This window comes from Stegodyphus dumicola, chromosome 8 (assembly GCF_044657685.1).
Source record: "Stegodyphus dumicola isolate Sdum_Otavi_A_Nest chromosome 8, ASM4465768v1".
Classification (NCBI taxonomy): Eukaryota; Metazoa; Arthropoda; class Arachnida; order Araneae; family Eresidae; genus Stegodyphus; species Stegodyphus dumicola.
This window is the reverse complement of record NC_140775.1, coordinates 113,749,180-113,768,678: the sequence shown is the minus strand read 5'-3', so window position 1 is coordinate 113,768,678 and position 19,499 is coordinate 113,749,180. Positions and strand designations below refer to the sequence as shown.

Here is a 19,499-nt window from a genome sequence, read left to right as displayed (position 1 = left end):
GCAAAAAATGGAAAAAATTCATTCATTCATTCATTATTCATTATTGCCCAGATATTGCAGTTGAGACGCAACGTGTCCGGCTCAGTGATACTTAAGCCCATAAGGGCGCATGACGGTGATATGTATAAACAGGAAAATATTTAATTAAAAAATTTCTTAATATCAGTTTGACGTCCCCTGGATGCTGCCCCCGGGATCAGATGACCCCTCCCCTCTAGCTAGGCCACTTTTTCACGTATAACCGTATACAGGGACGTTCCTAGTGGGGGTGCAGCGTGTAAAAGTACGTGGGCGGCCGGACTCTCGCGATTGGTCTGGTTAGGTAGGTCAGGCTGCGCCCACTTCTGGTACCACGACTAAATATTTTAAATTCATTGTAAGTACTTATTATATTTAAGTACTTCTTATACATTTTGTAATATGTAAATACTTAGTGAATATGAAATCAAAATTTTTTATTAAACACTGAATTTTTTTAGGAGGGGCCGGCAATCCTAGGAAAGTACGCGAGTAGCCAATCCTAGGGGGAGGGGCAATTGTAGGAAAGTACACGGGGAGCCAATGGCCTAGAAACGACCCTGACAGTATATTCCTAAATTTAAATTAATTTTGTGAAGTTTTCAAATAACCTTCTGACAAGCATTTGTACCTATAACTGATGACTATTCGTTGAGGAGGAATATATAAATAATTTATTAATTTAATTCAAGTAAACTATTTTAAAGAACTTTTACCTATTCAGTTTATGATAAAAGTTGAATAACGTAAAGAAACATCTTAATTTTTATAATAATATTTTATCATTCGAAATTGAGGAAGAAATAGCTTAAATTTATATGGATTACCTTAAGTAAGATATAAAGATTAGATTTTCACTAAAAATTAGATCATCACTATGTACCTTTCTGAGACAAAACATCCGCATACCCATATGCTTTCGGATTTCGTTCTAAATATAGTCCTGTTCTGAAGTTATAGTAGTTTAACCAAGTATTAAAGTAAAAACAAAATTTACTTCGGCTCAGATTTTCCAAAATGAATTTTTTCATTCATTTTTCTTCCAAATTCTGTATTTTACTTTCATTAAAATTGGATAATCTTCCGCCTACCTCCGTAAAAGCTTCTTATTTAAAGAGCAATGCTTTCTTCGTAGATGCGTTGTTATGGAAACCTGCGATAGAGGGCGCTAATGCCGACGACGGGAAGCGACATCCAAATCTCGCAATGGCGAAGGACGCTTTCGCTGCGTTGAGGAAAAGTCGTTGAACGACAAACCCGGCTTTTAGCAATGGAGTAAGAACGATGATGTGTGGGCGGATATATTCACGCTGAAAACTTCGCTTGCTCATGGCACTTGCGATGAAGAAAGAGAGGGACTTTATGTTCCACTTCGACGGACAAGTCAAAGGTAAATATATCCCTATATTCGATTGTTAAACCTCAGATTTATCAAAACATTCCTTCCGTTAACATCCCTCCTCCGCCTATACGGCACGCATTGCATCTCCTGTTAGTCTGTCTAGACCGGAAATGATAGGTCTATAGAATTTAATATCATAGCTTATGGCTCTTTCTTAACGGCTATTAAGTTTTATTCTTTTTTCATTGTGCAGTTATAAATGTTGCTGTTATTAGTATTTGATGCTTTTCAGATATCTCAGCAAATATATCGTTTGAAGGTTAAGTATTGTTTCATAAATACCGTTTGTTTCATAATACAATAATAACCGTTTTGTTTCCTATTATGATAAATGTATGTCTGTTTTAATCTGTCATTTTGTTTGGTTGGAAATTTTGGAGTTATAATCTAATATCACGATGTTCTGTAATTCTAGCTGATTGAGATAAAATCATATCGCTAAATGATAGCATTTTTTTATATTTTTATTTTATTTCATGTTACTTTGAGAATAATTTGTACGACGATATTAAGGTTTAATACGGTCTGTTGACTAGTTCGATATCTACTAAATAGCTTAAGCTTACCCATTTGCCTAACAATTTAGGATTTTACTAGCTGTATTTTTATCTTTTTTAGTTCAGTTGTCATCGGCGTTATAAAAAGTTTTAGCTCTTAACAGTGGAGCTCCAAAAGCCTAGAGCTGTGTATATAGGAATTTGAAAAATTCGAATTTTTTCTTGTAAGGCTGAAAATACTGTAATGCAAATACAGAACTTTATTTTATTTATTTATTTATTTTTTGCAGACACAAAAATTGAACGCATGATCCTGTCGTATTTCTTCCGTATCGAAATTAAATAAAAATTATTTTTATTTGTTCTAAATAAAACGCCTAACATCTTTCCATTCAATTAAGATGTTATTTTTTTAACTGATGCAAAATATTAAAATTAACAATTTAAATACCTGGTGTTAAAGTTTAGAACGAATGAGTTGAAAACTTTTAGAACAGGTGTAAAAAAATGAGTGGCATTTAAATTTTGTTTATTGCGTCATACCTAGGTTGCGAATTTAAGTAATGATATATATCTGAATGCTGGATTTCTTGTGCAATATATAGAACTTATATAGAACAATATATAGGACTTGTGCAGTATATAGAAATAGTAAAAGATGAGCAGAATAGCGGTAAATGCAGACATGATTATGAATACGTTTTAGTGTCATACATTGTATCAGTTATAAATTTAAAAAACATGCATTGCATTTATATAAAATATTTAAAAAAATAATTATTATTTGAATTTTGAACATTATATTAATTATTCATCTTCATTTCTTGTTTAAGTTTTATCAGTGTATTTTATCAGTGTATCAGTATTTATTTTTAGGCTCAATAAGAGAAAAAAATTATTTATTTATTTATTTTAAGAAGTGTTGTGCTAAGTGGGGTGCAAAATTTACATCAGTGCCTAATAGCACATTTGCTTTTCACTCTTATCTTTTGATGTGAGAAAACGTCTGCGTTTCTGTTATATTTGAATCTATAAGTGATGACGTATTATGAAATTGTTCGGTAAATTTACTATTTCAGTTGCCTTTTAGTTTTTAGATTCTTAATTCTCAAATCAATCTTATTTAATCAGAAGAACGCAGGGAAAAAAAAAAAAAAAAAAAAAAAAAAGATCTTTCTGCAATGTGTACATATGTTATCGATTTGCGAACTCGCATATATAAACTATCAATACGGGGAAGCCTGGTGGAAGCCTAAAAGCATACATTGTATAATATTGGTAATAATTATGAAAATTCGCACTTTAACCAGTGAATGAGTAACGTTGTGGTACAGCGTAATATGACGTAACTGTACGTGAAAAATGGAAATTAAACTATAGACCGCTAATGGCGAAATTCTCAGCCGTAAGCAAATAAGCCGTTTATAATCTGTTTTTAAGTAAGGCAATGATTGCATCCTACTTGTTACAGAAGTTTGCGGTCATTATATAAATAATAGTTCTTAGCATATTGTTATAATTTTATGCACAGAAAACAGAAAAAATCTTTCTTCAGTTTTGGGAATCAATTGTTTTGACATCTGACACGACAATCCCGCCATATTTCGCATCACATTACGCAACGCTGTCATAGTTTCAATTAGCGGACTGGCAAATTGCCAATTGAAGTGTGGTTCCGATTATTGCTTCTAAAGATTCTTTAGTTTAAAAACTAAAACACTTCAAATTGCATTATCAGTGTAACAAACTGAGAGATTTAAATGAAATAAAGCCAAAAAAAATTAAACGTTTAATAATTCTTTACATTAAAGCGTTTATAGCTTGGTCTTTTCATGTGCTGCTAATGCATTTGTTTGTTGTCTAGAAAATTGGTACTTCTCACGGGTGCTGCCATTTCTTTCGAATATAAAGAGCGCATTGCTTTTTCTAGTTTAACGATTTGAAAGGCAATATGTTACTTCTGAACCGTTTATATTTTTATTTTTTCAATACTCTCTCTCATTCATGAAGATTATAATTCACATAATTTAATATCATAAACCAGTGGTCTCAAACTGATCGCTCGCTAAAACGTTTCAATTATGTATTTGTTGCAAAGATTTGAAGTTTGAGTTTACATTATTTACATTACTAATGAAAACGGAGCGGAGGTTGAACCTGCGCGTCTGTTTTTGAGGGGGAGTTAGACTTAGACTCTATAATTGACCGAGCTATTGCGAAGAGCAATGTTGCCGGTTCCAAAATTAAAGCCCAAGGGCATTTGACATAAATAAATCCGGACGTGGAGAAAATCTCAGATGAGAAAACGGAGATAAGGGGAAGAAGAGAAGTACCAAAAGGAGCAAGACAATCCAATCGGACAAGTTCGCAAAAGGTGACGAGCGATCATAGCTTTCAAGGAGGACCCAAGACAATGGAAATCAATGACAACAATACGAGAAGATACACTACAGCAATAGTTCCAATGACAAATTCAAATATAATTAAACAACATCAATCAGTAGTGCTAAATACAACACAATACAAAACAACTATACAACACAATTTAAATACAATTATTCAACGAAGCAACAGAAGAACTTCAATCAAAATCGGATGCATTGGAAGTGTAAATAGCTAACAATTGGGGATCTAAGTGAAAAAGTTGTCGTCTCCTCCCATGAAGGTGTGGGCTGCAAGTGGTCTGACGCTTCTATCTTCGAAGAGAATTTCATAATTAAAAACTTGGGAGTAATTAACAAAGTCACATTGCACAGCTTTGTTGAAGAATTTTTCATTAGATCTTCTGATGTAATCTGGAATCGTCTCAAGTTTTAAGTCTCTGTGTAAAAGTTTATTGCAGATAAGATAGTGAGAATCAGTAATAATGCGCAGAAATTTGTTTTGCACTACTTGTAATTGATGCAGTTGAGTTTGAGTGACCGTGTACCAAGCAGGAGCAGCATAACAAAGTATCGGTCGAATGCAAGTGGTATATATATGATTTTTGGTACGCAAGCTAAGATTTGAATGTTTTCCAATGACCGGGAGAAATCTGCATATTATGCCCATGGCTTTGCTCTTGACACTATTAATGTGATTAGACCATGTGAGCCTTTGGTTCAAAATAATTCCTAAGTATTTGGCCTTTGTGACCAGAGGAACAGCTTCCTGAAAAAGGTAGAGGTCTTTAAAAGCAATTTTTTTCTTAGTTTTGCTAAGAATTAAAAGTTGTGACTTGCTAGCATTGATTTTTACTCGCCAATTTGTGCACCAGTCTTCTACGGCATAGAGGTAATTTTGCATTTTGTCTATTGCATGATTAGCTTGAATGGATTTAATTGCAATCGCCGTATCGTCGGCATAACATGCTAACAGAGAGTAATTGTCCAAACCAGGGTGAGGAAAATCTGGTATGTAGAAAAGATATAGTACTGGACCGAGAATACTTCCTTGTGGGACGCTGGATCTTATAGGTCTTGAATTGGATTTTTCATTTCCTTGAGCGACGAAGAAAGTGCGGTTTTGCAAAAAGGAGAAGATCAGAAGAATGAGCTCTCTAGGAAGTCCCAAGTTGATAAGCTTGAAGACGAGCCCCTCATGCCAGACGCGGTCAAAGGCTTTTGCCACGTCCAGCATAAGGAGCACAACACTTTGCTTGTTATGGAATAAGGGGGAGTTGGATCTGTAGTAGGGACTTATGGAGTCACGTGGAGAAGAGCATGCCAAAATCTAAACTAATGAAAACAAACGTGAATAACGCACCAGACATTCTACATATGGAGCTAATTAATTTACAGTGTGATAGAAATCTTATTCAGAGATTCCGTTAGAGATTTGCTTTATTTTTAGTTCGTAGTTGTCAAAAAATAAATATGCTCAGTTGCGAAATATTGTACTAAAAATTATCACTTTTGTATGGAAACGCAGTTATATGTGGATAGCTTTTTTTTTCCTTTCACAGTTAGCCGATGAGCATCGGCAGTCCATGATGAAGATAATTTGTAGTAATTTTTCTTTCAGGCTATAAGTGTTAGGAGAATCAAAACGCCATCAAATGTCAAGCTGCAGTAAAAAAGAAAAGTTTATAATTATTTACATACAGACCTCTCTGTTTTTGTTTATGTCCAAGATATATTTAATGAATAAGAGAGAGACAATAGGCTGTCATTATTATGTATTCTCATTTTTGCACATCTAAAATTTCCTCTGAAGATTCAGAAAAAATTTTCATATTTATTTTTAAGTTTAAATTAAAATAGTTTATTGCAGTGCTCAGTATAATTTGTTATTTAATGATTATTTTAATATATTAAAATTATTTAAAATGAATGCCAACCTGAAAATTTAATATTAACCATCAATATGTTTAAATTACAAATGCAACCTACAGTAATGCCTTTCAGGTACCAACTTTAGATTTCAGGTAAAAAATAAATTTGCATTGCCTTATTATTGTTATTATTAGCCTTAAAAAGCGCTATTAGTCTGGAAACACGATTTTGCATTGTTCCGGTTTAAAGCATTGTTTAACTTTTCATTCCAGTGTGTTGATATTCCGAAAAACGTAAGATATTCTTTCATATCTGAGTGTTAACAAACTAAACTATTTAAAAGCAATAGATGCATATCTTAAAAATATAATTTTTTTACTTTTTAATCTGATTGATTTAAATAAAAATACATTTAATTAATGATATATCTAATTAGAAACATTAAATATTTTTATAGAATTACATTACATATTTTTTTTTCATTTTTTAAATATACAGAAGATACAATGTTCTCATGTTATTCTAAATGCATATTGATCTAGTATTCTGTAAAATGTTTCACCTGGATTTTTTTTATCGATTTTTTTATCTACTGATAAACCATATTAAACTTTAAAAGAGCCCCTTTGGACGATCGTTAAAACTTAAACCCTTTCAGATTTTTTTAATGCTATTTTTATTTTTATGTTTATTTTGCGATCAAAATTTAAAATTTAGTAAAAATGTTTTTATATTGTTGGGGGGAAAGCAATTCGGGTCCATCAATCGTTTTCAGATTGTGCATTCGGCTCCCATGGTGTTTGAGATCATTGCATAAACCATGTGATTTAATACAATGAAAAACATTTGTGTCATTACTGCGGTAAATAAATAAATTTTAACGGCATATAATATGTATTGTGGTATACGAAAATTGTTTGGGCGTAACCTTAATATGATTTTTTTAAAATTTTGAAATTCTATCATTTTTATTCTGCTCGATTAGATGGTGTTAGGATTGTTTCTTCCCGTATTATTCAATGTTTAATTTTTTTCCCTCACTAGTTTAATGCTGTACTTTCAGCACATGGAGTAAAATATTCTTCGCGCTTGAAGAAGAAGGACCTAAGCATCAGTCTCTTGAAAGCATATATGGTCCCCCCCCCCCTTGAAACTGACAGTAATCTAATGTTGAATTTTTGTATAATTTAAAATTTTTCTTGATTAATTTCAGTGCTCAGTTTAATATTCTATTAGAAGGACGACATATTATTAACAGCTTTTACTTTACCTAAACTGAAAAGAGTTAGTGCTGTAACTAGAAATATTTTGATAGCAAAATTTTCTTGGAGTTTTTTCCAAATTTTTGGTGTGTTATGTTACATTACGCTGTCATACGTTTATCATGCAGCATCAGTATACCTTGATAGCGCAGAATAAAGATCAATGAAAAGTTTCATATGTTAGAAAGTCTTTCGAGTCTTCGTACTCTCGTACTCCGATGTTTTTTGGGAGAAATGGGGAGTAGGATTGCTGTTAAATGAGCATAATTGTATTAAGCGTGATCGAGAATGTAATTTCTATACTGTACTCATTGTGTTCTCATTCACTGACTCAAACGAAGCGAGCAAATTGGGTGAAGCACATTGTTCTGTGGTTTGTTGCTGATTTAAACTACACGCATTAATGTTTACATAATTATTTTGTGTCCAAGGTCAGAATGAAGTAGCGATATTATAGGTCTGCTATTCTTCGCGCTGGATATGATTGTCTTTTAAGCAAGAATTCTTGTGTGCTTATTTAACAACGTGGTTGGGTTGTTTGTTCAGTGGCTGTATCATTGAAACCGTGTGTTTATTTTATTTTATTGTATTGCTGGCAATTTAAACAAGGACTATTTTAAATATTTACGAAGGCCAACTTAACTGCGATTCGGAATAAATTAATGTATTTATTATTGCCAGCATGAGTAATTTTGTACATTTCATATGAATAAAGATAAATCTTTTAAATTGTTTTATTCATGCTAATAAAAGTCATACTGTGATTAAAAATTAAAATAGTTGAATTAATTCGAAATTCGTCGACAAATTTGAGATTACCTGGGGGATGGTAGAAAGGATATTGTTGTGTATTAATGTTTTGTGCAGATCTCCCAAACGGGAAAAAATTTAGCCTTTATTGCATTCTGCAGTTTATTTGGAATTTGCATTAGATGAAAGCAAGCGTGTCACGGTAATGGCAGGTTGGAAATAATTCAACATAAGACACTGCATGAAAACTTGCATGGGAATATCAACGATAAATACTGGCTGGTGTCAGAGATATAAACAATCCACAAGGTATAAACAATGGTCCACAAGATATAAACAATTTTAATGGATTTCCACCGATTGAAAATGAAGCCAAGGAAATTATACTGAACGCATACATCTATACACATATCACATGCCCACATACATACATTTCTGAATGCGGTCCCGATAACAGAAGAGTACCGGATTTTCAAATATGGAAGAAGTAGAAATCAATTAGTCGAGAATGATGATCGTGAAATAATAAACGTAAAATTCGATGATCTTATAACACTAGTCGACGGTGAAAGCAGTGATAATGAAGAAGCTAAAGAGCTTTTAAAACGTACAAGAAGTTTAACGAATTATTAAAAAAAGGAACTGTCTGATTTTGAAATGGAGATTGACACAAATGAAGACAGAAGAGGACACTTTATGAGAGGTATTGAAAAACTGAAATAGTTGTGCGGCGGCGGTTCCTTTTTGTGGATAGCACTATGTACCTATCTTCTGCAAGTGTCGACCTTCCCCCGTGGCATTTGCTACATATTCGATTTGTTTGAAATGATTTCCAAAGTATTGGAACAACACTGTGGCTGACGTCAAACTAAACTCTAGAAACATCTGTTATATTTCGCTCTTCTTCAGTCTTGCTAATAATACGGCCATGCGTAAAATTATCTAAATGATGTCGAGAAGCCATACCGAAATTGCAAGTTCGTCGACTGGTTCTTTCCTGTTAAAAGTTCCTTTTAAACAACGGTCAATACGCGTCAAATCTTTTATATCTCTTATGAATGATTGACATGATGGAGCTTACACATGATGAAGAACTTCGGCAATCTAAAATTTGCATAGGCACAATACGTCTTACTGTATCTCGCACTTATGCTAATTTCAACATTTTCTTGCCTTTTGTGATTGCTGTCGCTACTACTGTCGTCCGCCCTTAGCAATTGTCCACCAATGTTTTTCCACCAGAAGGTGAAGGAAAATAGCACTGCTAGAAAGTTCTGGAAAGGTTAAATTCAAAATTGCCAGTGATGTGTTTTCTAGAAGCTTTTGAAATGTTCCCAAATGTGAAAAATCGCCAAATCATTCAAAACATTTGTCCTTGTAGACTTTATATCTCCTGTAGAGTTTGAGCTATATACTCACTTCCAGCATATATTTAGAATGAAATATAAATATTACATATAGTACATACAGCATATTAAATCAACATATAGCATAAATACTACAATAATAATAGGCATAAAATACAATTATTATTCTCAAATTAAAAATTATATTTAAATACGCATACCTTGGAGTGAGGACTGCTTAAGATAACATTAGTCTGAAGTCTCTGTTGTTCGGTGAACAGTCCTTTTAACGTAGCCAAAAAAAAAAAAAAAAAAAATTTGTGTTGTCCTGCATTTCCATTGGCATGTGCTGTATATTTGCCCTGATGGATTCTTGCTGCTCATTAATGACGTGAAACTTATTCTTGAGAATCCTAATAAGTCTAAATTTGTATATTGAGTAGCAGAATCTTTCGTTGTTTAATGAAGCTTGAATACACAATTTGGTCGCCAAGTCAGCGACTTTTGTTTGTTTATCCCTAATTTGGCGACATTTTGGAAGTTCAGAGACATTTTGGAAATTCGAGACCGTAGTGCTGATTTTTTAAAAATGTTCTAGTAGTGCATTTCCATTTTGCATCCTTTCCTCATTTGGCAGTGCTTACATGTGATGACACGTGTAAGCGCTAAGTCATATAAATATAATGCTATATAGTCACATAAATATAATGCTATATAGTCACATAAATATAATGCTATATAGTCACATAAGTATGTATGTATGTATGTATTTAATTATGGCAAAGCACACGAGGGCTATCTGGCTAAGGGGAGGGGTGCCTTCGTGGAGGACTTTCTAAAGGAAACTGGCTCGTATGCACGTTACACATGGAGAAAACCACGAAAACTCCCATGCAGCCAGCCCGTTCGCGGGATTCGAACCTCGGACCGAACTACCAGTGTTCAGCGACTTTACCGCTCGGCCGCTGGTTGGCCATACAGTCACATAAATATAATGTTATATAGTAATATAAATGCTATGGCTATAAAATAGTTATTAGACTTGCTGAGATAACATCAACTGTTCGTCGAAATAAACATTTCCTAAGTTAGCAATCCTGACTCGGTAAATTAAATTCAACGCTAAGTAGGAATATGTTATCTCTCACATTGACGGAAGAGACATTTGCTTTCGAATTCCGAGCTGTATTGCTCAATTATATACATTTCCTGAAACATCAAAACATATTTCAGCAATTTTTTTTTGACATTTTCAATTTGTTATTCTAGAATACAGTCGAAAAATGGTGGTCAACTCTATTACTTTGATTTCGATATTGGCGTTTCTGAAATATTTTCGTATGATCCTTCAGAAGCAGCACTTTCCTGTGATTCATTGATCTATGTCAACTGCCTTCAAACTTTCTCGATTCACAGAACCCTATAGAAATACAAGGTTTTTCGGCGAACCCCATCCCAGCCTTAGAAAAGTATATTAAAGTAATATTTAAAATACATCACAATGTTATAGGTATACTTCGAAGACAATCAAAATTTAAAGACAATAAAAATTTAAAGCAATTCAAGACAAGCATTATTCTTTATTAAAAATTTTTAACATAAAATTGGTATAATTTACTCATTAATAGCATTAACTCGCGCTCCAGGTGTCACCTACTCTTGCATTATACTCGTATTTAACGACTGTTGTACTAGTGTAAGCGCTCTTGCATTTTACACAAACTGAAGTTTAGTTCTATTGATGAAATCTGCAATCAAATTTCATGTTTTGCATTTACTTTGTTTCTGTATTTTGTTTTTGTTGCCTTATACATCATACAACTCCGCAGCGAACAAGAATATATTTTGCATACACATCGACTGAACAGTCGAATGAATGGAGGTACTTTCGCGGGGACACTGTCGCTGCTGGCATCGCGTTAGGAATGTCGGTAGTTCCACACAAAACCTCTGATAAACTTCCAAAAATAACTAAATGTATCTTAATATTTTTTTAGTTAATAAGCAGTAGTCAACTAATGTGAATGTTTTATAATCTTCGTTTCGAATTTTTATTTAACTCGCGGAAACCCGAGGTTTTAACTCACGGAAGTAGTCAACTAATGTGAATGTTTTATAATCTTCATTTCGAATTTTTATTTAACTCGCGGAAACCCGAGGTTTTAACTCACGGAATTGAGTTTGAAGACCACAGATCTACGCTAAGACCAACGCGAGACAGAGCTGCCAGTACAATACCCCCTACCCAGAATTTTAACGTATTTGAACTGGCCGTTCAGACTGGGTTTTATCTGAGCTAACGGAGACATCTGACATAATCGACCCATCTCCAAAACCAGTAGGGCAGCGAGTTGAAAATCAAAACTGCAGGTATAGTGGAGCTAATCGATACATAGAACTGACTCCCTTAGCTTATATTAAACCCCAATCGGAACAGTTGCGGGTAGACACCTCCCGTTCAAGTCAGTGCTGGGAGAAATACGTTTTGGGAACAAGTTTCATATCGCTAAGTTCGATAAGGTTATTATATAGATACGGAGATTTTTCGAGTTTGTAGCAGACCAGTATATTGTTAAGCAGCGTTTAGACGATGGCATAGCTATCACAGTTGTCATAGTCATAAAGAGTTAAATTAGGTTTGTTCACACATGCTGAACAGGAATTAAGCCATAACCAGCCAGGTGTGTTGTATTTAATTATGGTAAAGCACACTAGGGCTATCTGCCTAAGGGGAGGGATGCCTTTCGTGGAGGACTTTCTAAGGGAAACTGGCTCGTATACACGTTACACATGGGGAAAACTACGAAAACGCCCATGCAGCCAGCCCGTTCGCGGGATTCGAACCTCGGACCGAACTACCAGTGTTCAGCGTCTTTACCGCTCGGCCGCTGGTGGGCCCCATAACCAGCCAGGAAAAGTAAATTGCGCTTACGATAGTGTGCGCTGACTCAGTGAAATTTTCAATCAAATGTCATTTCGTTTTTGCTTTAGTATGATTGGGCGGCTGTTATCATTAAGTTAATCAGTTAGAACATATAGACAAAATCCTTATAATACCAGTTTCCGTAATGTAAGCTAGGTCAGGTTGCCCAGAAAAGTTTTCGTCATTGTCTAGCCTGCATATTTATGAGATCTTTACGAACTATTAACGGGCAGTGATAAATATTTTTGCACATCTGTGTTTCAAGCAGTGAAATAGAGGCATTTTTCATTTATCTTGAGCAAACTGAAAATAAAAATCTACACCATTCTTCTGGATGCCATATACTTTGCAGACGGGAACGATCATTAGGATGACGTTTCCATAATTCGCACACCACGCTACATCAGAAAGGAAAAATTACAATAATTGCTAAGAAATATAATTATGATAATTGCTCTCTTCAACATTACGTCATCGGCTTGAGCGAATCTTAATAGCATAGCTTTAAGTCATACGCATTTTTAATAGCAGTTCTGATTAAGATATCTTTGTTTATAAAACACGAAAGCTATTTCAGATAAAAAATTGTAGATATAAAAATTTTACCGATTTTTTTTTGGGGGGGGGTATGGTATTACTTATACTTAACCGTACATTTCTAAGTGACTTTAATACTAAAGAATCAAAATACTGCGCCTCTTTTCAGAGTGACTACTTAACGTTGAGTCAACGTTTGGTAAGCAGAATTTCTGAGAACATAAATAAACATTGTTGTTCAACGTCACCTTTCTAAAACAAATGTCTGTGCTGAAGCAACCGCGGGTTGACCTTCCCGATACTTACTTTATTTATTGTAAAACTAATGCATAAAATAGTTTTTAAGAATAAAAATGGTTCTCACTGCAGTTACCTTTCAATATGTGTAATCTCACTTCGAAATTGAAGAAAAAAATGTAAGAAAAAACAAAAAAATCATTTAATCATTTTACAATGTATCCGGTCTATTAAAGCGATTCTTCTCTTATTTAAATCTTAACAAAAAAAAAAAAAAAAAAAAACTTTATAGGTTAATGTTTCTAGTTTTAGAAGCCCATTGCATTACATTACGCTACCATGTATTTATGAAAAACGCAAATTGTCAAGTGTTGCTACTCCTCAAAATGTAAGATCTTTCATCTACCATCCATCGAATCCAGATCGAATTGTGAAATTACCATCCTAATTGATATAACAGTTAGTAGTGCTGGATGGCATATTGTGGGGCCTGGGCTCGAATCTCGGAGAAGGCATGGACGTTTGTAAGTGTATAATAACTGTGAGCCATGAGGACGTTTAATATGCGGACCGAAAGAAGTCTAGAGTGGTTTTAACGTTAGGTGAACACCGTGGGAAACCTTCAGATCCGCCATGATGACCACCTATTTCATTCTATCGTGTCTTGCCATTTCTTAGAGGAGATGCTGCTATTGAAATGTGGCATAAGACGATTAATTTGTCTCTTAGATTAAAGCAGCACCTTGCTCAACTATATTGTTAAAAAAAAAAAAAAAAAAAAAAAAAAAAAAAGACGTACTTATTTATTTATTTATTTATTTTAATAATAACTTTAAAGATGTAATTTCTACTACTAGATTTAATTCATATGATTTATAATATATCTAATTAGTAATTTTTTTAATATTTTGTGTCAATGTTTTAATTAATGACACATGCTTTTAATGTCTTATAGTATGTGTACCTCAGTACTGAATAATCATTTGGAGGAAGGGAAACCTGTTTTTATGCATTACGCCAGCTCTCAATCCTGACTTTTAGTTCTTTTTTGTTTAAATATATACAGTGTTGCAGAACTTTGCCTCATATTTTATTTAAAGAACTCATAATCACAAACATATATACTTATCATTACAGAAACTTCAGAACTTGGGTGATTTTAAGAGCAGTAGTTTAAAGATACTCAAGAGCAATTATACTGTAATAATATTCAACAATTCAGCATTTTTAAAACAAATATAAAGAGTTGTTTCTAAAGCAACATTGCTTGTTGCATCGTGGGCGAAATAACGTTCGTTTTTAAATTTATGGACGTCACGTTAAAAATATTAATTAGGCATACTTCAGCGAAACATTCAAGAAAAATAGAAATTCTTTTTAAGTGGATGTTTTATATACCTATTTTTAATACACAGTGGAATGCTTTAATTTTTAGTCAGTAGAATTTCTATTTCATTGGAACTATTTACAGTTAGATTTTATTTTTCAGCACTCTCCCCATTGACAATAGACTGCTTTCATAAAATTCTTCATTTTGTTTCAAGAAACTGTAATTGGAAATAAGTGGAATCCGTGAAAGTCCAGTAGCGATGATTTTGGTGTTATGTGGATGGGGTCTTCTTAGAGAGGAGAGATTCAGTACCGATTTTTATTAATGTTGTAGAGACCTTAAGCTATTTTTGAAACAGGAAGAAGTGGAAAATGAGCAACGCTTTCGCCGGGAATCGAACCACGGACCTGTGGAATACACGCCCAGCATACTGACACTATACTGCAAAGGCATGCTAAGAAAGCGGGAGAAATACTTTATATGCTCCCTCTTTTAAAGGGCGACTGGAGTTTTTAGGGGACTCAATCGCCAAATCCTGGATGTGGAGAATTATCATCCACCACCCTTTTAGTTCGGGCGCCATTGTAGAGATATTAGGTTATTTTTGAAACAGGAAGAAGTGAAAAATAAGCAGCGCTTTCACCGGAATCGAACCACAGACCTCTGGAATACGCACCCAGCGTGTTGACTACACTGCGAAGGCTTGCTAAGAAGGCGGGCGAAATACCTTATAATGTTTTCAGAATGAGTTATCTCTTTATACTTAGTAAATATATTAACTAAAAATTTATTGGTTTTATTTAAAGTTTAAAAATACATGTCCCAGCAAAGGTTACAGATTAATTTTATTGGCTTCATATGTACGTTCATTGAAATCTCGAATGTCTTAAATATTTTTTGGCCATAATGAGTTTCTAATATTTCGGATCTTTATTTGAATATTTCCACCAGACGAACGTATATGTCTGTACCGTAATTCTTTTCGTTATTTGGTGACGATAAAATGTCTGTCTTCGAAATGGAATCAAGGAAAGCTTTGTGGGAAATAATATTTCGAAATACTGTTGTTTGAAAAAAAAAAAAAAAAAAAATCATCTGCTGTTCTCTTCTGTCTTCGCATCCCAGTCTCCTTGCCTGTTCATAGCAAATGTTGCTCTTGCTGTTGAAAGACTGCGAAATATTATTGTAATAAATCACAGTATCCGGCAAAACATTCCAACGAAGCTGTTGATAACGGATGTGAGACTGCGCTTCGCAAGCACAAAAAAGTCATTGTGCCTGTGCTGTTGTATATTGTATAGAATTGCTTGGTGAATTTTTACGGTGGGCCGGATCGCAAACTGTTATCAGTGAGAAGTAATGTTCTTATAGTGTTTTTCTGTAAGCACTTTAGCTGTAACTGTATCTAAGTTAGAAAAATATAGTTTTTATTGCATACATACCCATAGCACAGTTAAGACAGTCAACGACTATATAGGCAGAGTGTTTTCCCAGTGGCCCCAGATCTCCGATACCCGACGTGTATTTTCCATGATTTGGCCCCCAGACGGTATAGTGGTTAGGGAAGCTTGACTGAGATACCGAAGGGCTCGGGTTCGAATCGCGGAAAAGGCATGAATGTAAAATTGTCTGCCCCTTCATAGGAGGAAACGGTTGGCCGCCTATTAGATGCCTCCACAATAAAATGACCACCTCTTCTGGCCTTAGGAGTGGCCAATGCCGTTTAAGGTAAGTGCCTTACATTGGAAAAAAAAATTCCATGATTACATGACGCAAAATAAGATCACGAGGAATAATGGTATTTTGGAGACTTCAAACCTTATCGATATCACACTTAACGTGTGGCAAATTAGATCTTGTGTATTCCTCAAGTTGGATTCCAGTCCATCTCATTTAATAGAAGTCATTTTTATGTTCAGTATTATCTAGTTTTAAGTTTTTATGATTTCGGAAATGAAATATTTAAAATTTTTAACATATGGATAGCCTTTTAAACAGAATGAAAAAATTAAATTTATACAATAACAGTAGAAGCGTAGAAGAAGCATTAAGATTCTTCAACTAACGTATAATGTCACACGTTAATTATACGTCTTTCTAATTTATACATTCTTTTGAGCGATCCCTTGAAAACCGTATAAACTATATTTTACTCCATAAAGTGGGATAAAAATTTTAAAAATTTACCCAGTAAAACATTCAGTGATGCCGCATGGCTCAAACTGAAATGTCAGCCAAAAGGGTTTTGTTTATTTGGTTTGCATTTATTGTCTTTAAATTGCTCCGTTTGTTAATTAATGAGAAACAGATTGATTCAGTTTGAAACGTAAATTTAATGCCTTATGCTTTTCCAAATGGCAACACTCTGAGATTCAGCTGAGCTAATGGTTCTGAAAGTGTTTTGGATTGTGCCCTTTAATAAAGATTTTAATTTTATTCAGTGTAGAAATTTAGTTTTATAAGTTAGCAGTAATAAATATCACGTTTATTTAAGAGATAAAACAAATGAAATATATTGAATCTTTTTAAAAAGTAAACTCATCAAAGTATTAGGAGGTTGCATTTTCATTTTTTCTTCCGAATCCGAACGCCCCTTTTATTTAAATTTCAAATTTTGAATATTGTTTGGCTGCTTGCTTCGGCAGGTTTTAATCACGTCAGCGTCAGTCGCTGCATTCAATCTTTAGATTTTCATATCATTTAAGCAGCCGCGCAAAATACCTGGACTCAGTCCAAAAACTTTGCGTTTCTTTTCTAGATTGCCCGTAAATGGTAAACAAGTAATTGTGTTCAGATGGCGGAAAAAGTATATAAGAGTGTTAACTCACTTCATTCTCCTTCCGCAGAGTGTTTTCATCGCAAATTGCGCGGGAAGTTGAAGAATGCGTCCTTGGCTAGAGATCCTTTCAACGACAGCTTTGTCGCACCACTCGACAAGTTTGCTCTCTCCTTCCTTTTTCATGGGTTCACAAATTTATTTATCTCCATCTTACCTTTTAACGTGTTGACGTTAATTCATTCAATGACGCGCTTGAGAAGCTTTTGGGCGAAACGTAACCAATTAAAGAAAATTCCAGAGACATGTAAATTGCAATTTTACGTAGATGTTCTTAATTTCAGATGTCATTAAATTAGTCAAAACTTCAGTTTTGATTTGTTCACGCGTGTTAACCTCTGAACTTACAAATGCTGCAAATGAGCTGCACTTCAGGTTTCTGTTTTTACTTATTTCGTGTTCCGCCCTTAGGCCTTACTACGGAAAGGGAGGGATGTCCCGTGGAGGTCTTTTTAAGGTGCTGGTGTATTTAATTATGGCAAAGCACACGAGGACTATCTGCCTAAGGGGAGGGATGCCTTCGTGGAGGACTTTCTAAGGGAAACTGGCTCGTATACACGTTACACATGGGGAAAACCACGAAAACGCCCATGCAGCCAGCCCGTTCGCGGGATTCGAATCTCGGACCGAACTACCAGTGTTCAGCGACGTTACCGCTCGGCCGCTGGTGAGCCCTTTTTAAGGAAAACTGGCTCGTAACCACGTTACACATGGAGAAAAACACAAAAACGCTCACGCAGCCAGCCCCTTTGCCGGGACTTGCATTTAAGGTTGAGCTATGTATTTGTGTTCCTATTATAATTGCTTATAATTCCAATATAGTTGCTTGATATGCTATGGTTTCGCATTTTAGATGGATGCATTTTAGATGAAATTAGGTATAAATAATGCGGTTCTTGATTACCACGCTAAGTAATGAAAAGTGAATTTTTAAGCTTCAAACCCAGGAATAGCGTAGTAAATACTAATCATTTTTTTTTTTTAATAAAGTTTGCCGCGAAAGCATCTTTTCTAGGAATTGTAAATTAGCCGATTTTTTTCGGCTACTGTTAATTCTGGAAAATTGTTAATTATGAGCGGTTTTCTGATAAGTAGGGGAAGGTAGCCTAATTTGGACCGTAGCTTTATTTGGACCGCTATGATATACAAAGACTGATGATATCTGCGAGATTTGAGATAGGTATTTTGTTATACGTAGATGTAGAAGAGGTTAATGTAATTGTGTTTGTAAAGAAACGCCTCGTGGTTACATTGAGAGAAGTGTTATTCGTTTGGCTAAGAAGGAAATCTGTTATTTCGACATAAGTGTAAAAACAGTTAATGCGTCTAAACGTAAGTAATTACATGTCTTATTATACCATTACAAAACTTGCTTATTTATCTACAATTTTCAATTATAATTTTGCGAGGTTATGTTAGTTTGACGTTTGTGTACAGTATCAAGCATTAAATATTCAAGTTTCCCAAGTTCGACCGAAAACAGTTGCCGAAATTGAACCGGTCCAATTTAGGCAACGACATTTTTTTCATGGATAAATTATAATTAACCCTAGAATACTACCCTTCGAAAAACTTACGGGAATGGCAACCATTCGTCTCCGAGACGAAGTATGCGTAAGCGTGCTTAAAACTTATTTTAAAAGCTAATTGCAGAAATATTTCCGCAAGAAGAAAAGTTCTTATAAAATGCAGAAACATAAAAAAGAAATTGGTGATTCATGGTTTTGCATATTATGTGACGAAACCAAGAAAGAAGAAATGATACAATACATGAGATGATGTCACGCTTGGTTACATACTCGGTGTGCTGGAGTTAGTGCTGCAATTAAAAAGTTCTTTTATTGTAATTGCCGTTAAGAAAGCTCATGGTCCAATTTAGGAAACTAGCGGTTCAAATAAGGAAACCGGTTTCCTAAATTGAACGATGGCACGATTTTTTTGAGTTCATTTTTCACCGTTATAAATAATTTTAAAAATTTAATAAATGGTTCTATTTTGAAGGTACACTTAGTGAGTTTATTTTCTACTACTCAATTTTTATTGGCACGTCTTCCGTCTTTGTATATAGTGAAAAATACAAAATTGGTTCAAATTAGGCTACTCTCCCC

At 34.3% G+C, this 19,499-nt stretch overlaps 1 protein-coding gene across 2 annotated transcripts in view; it reads left to right on the top strand.

Moving 5' to 3' along the window:
• Positions 1-1,227: 1,227 nt before the first annotated feature.
• The window catches only part of LOC118186720 (SLIT-ROBO Rho GTPase-activating protein 1-like), a 480,238-nt gene continuing 461,966 nt past the window's right edge, over positions 1,228-19,499 (top strand). For both annotated transcript variants that reach the window (XM_085822299.1, XM_085822297.1), the window contains exon 1: positions 1,228-1,408. In XM_085822299.1, the coding sequence (XP_085678425.1) occupies positions 1,348-1,408 (61 nt within the window). In that variant the 5' untranslated portion in view covers positions 1,228-1,347. The remainder of the gene's footprint in view (positions 1,409-19,499) is intronic.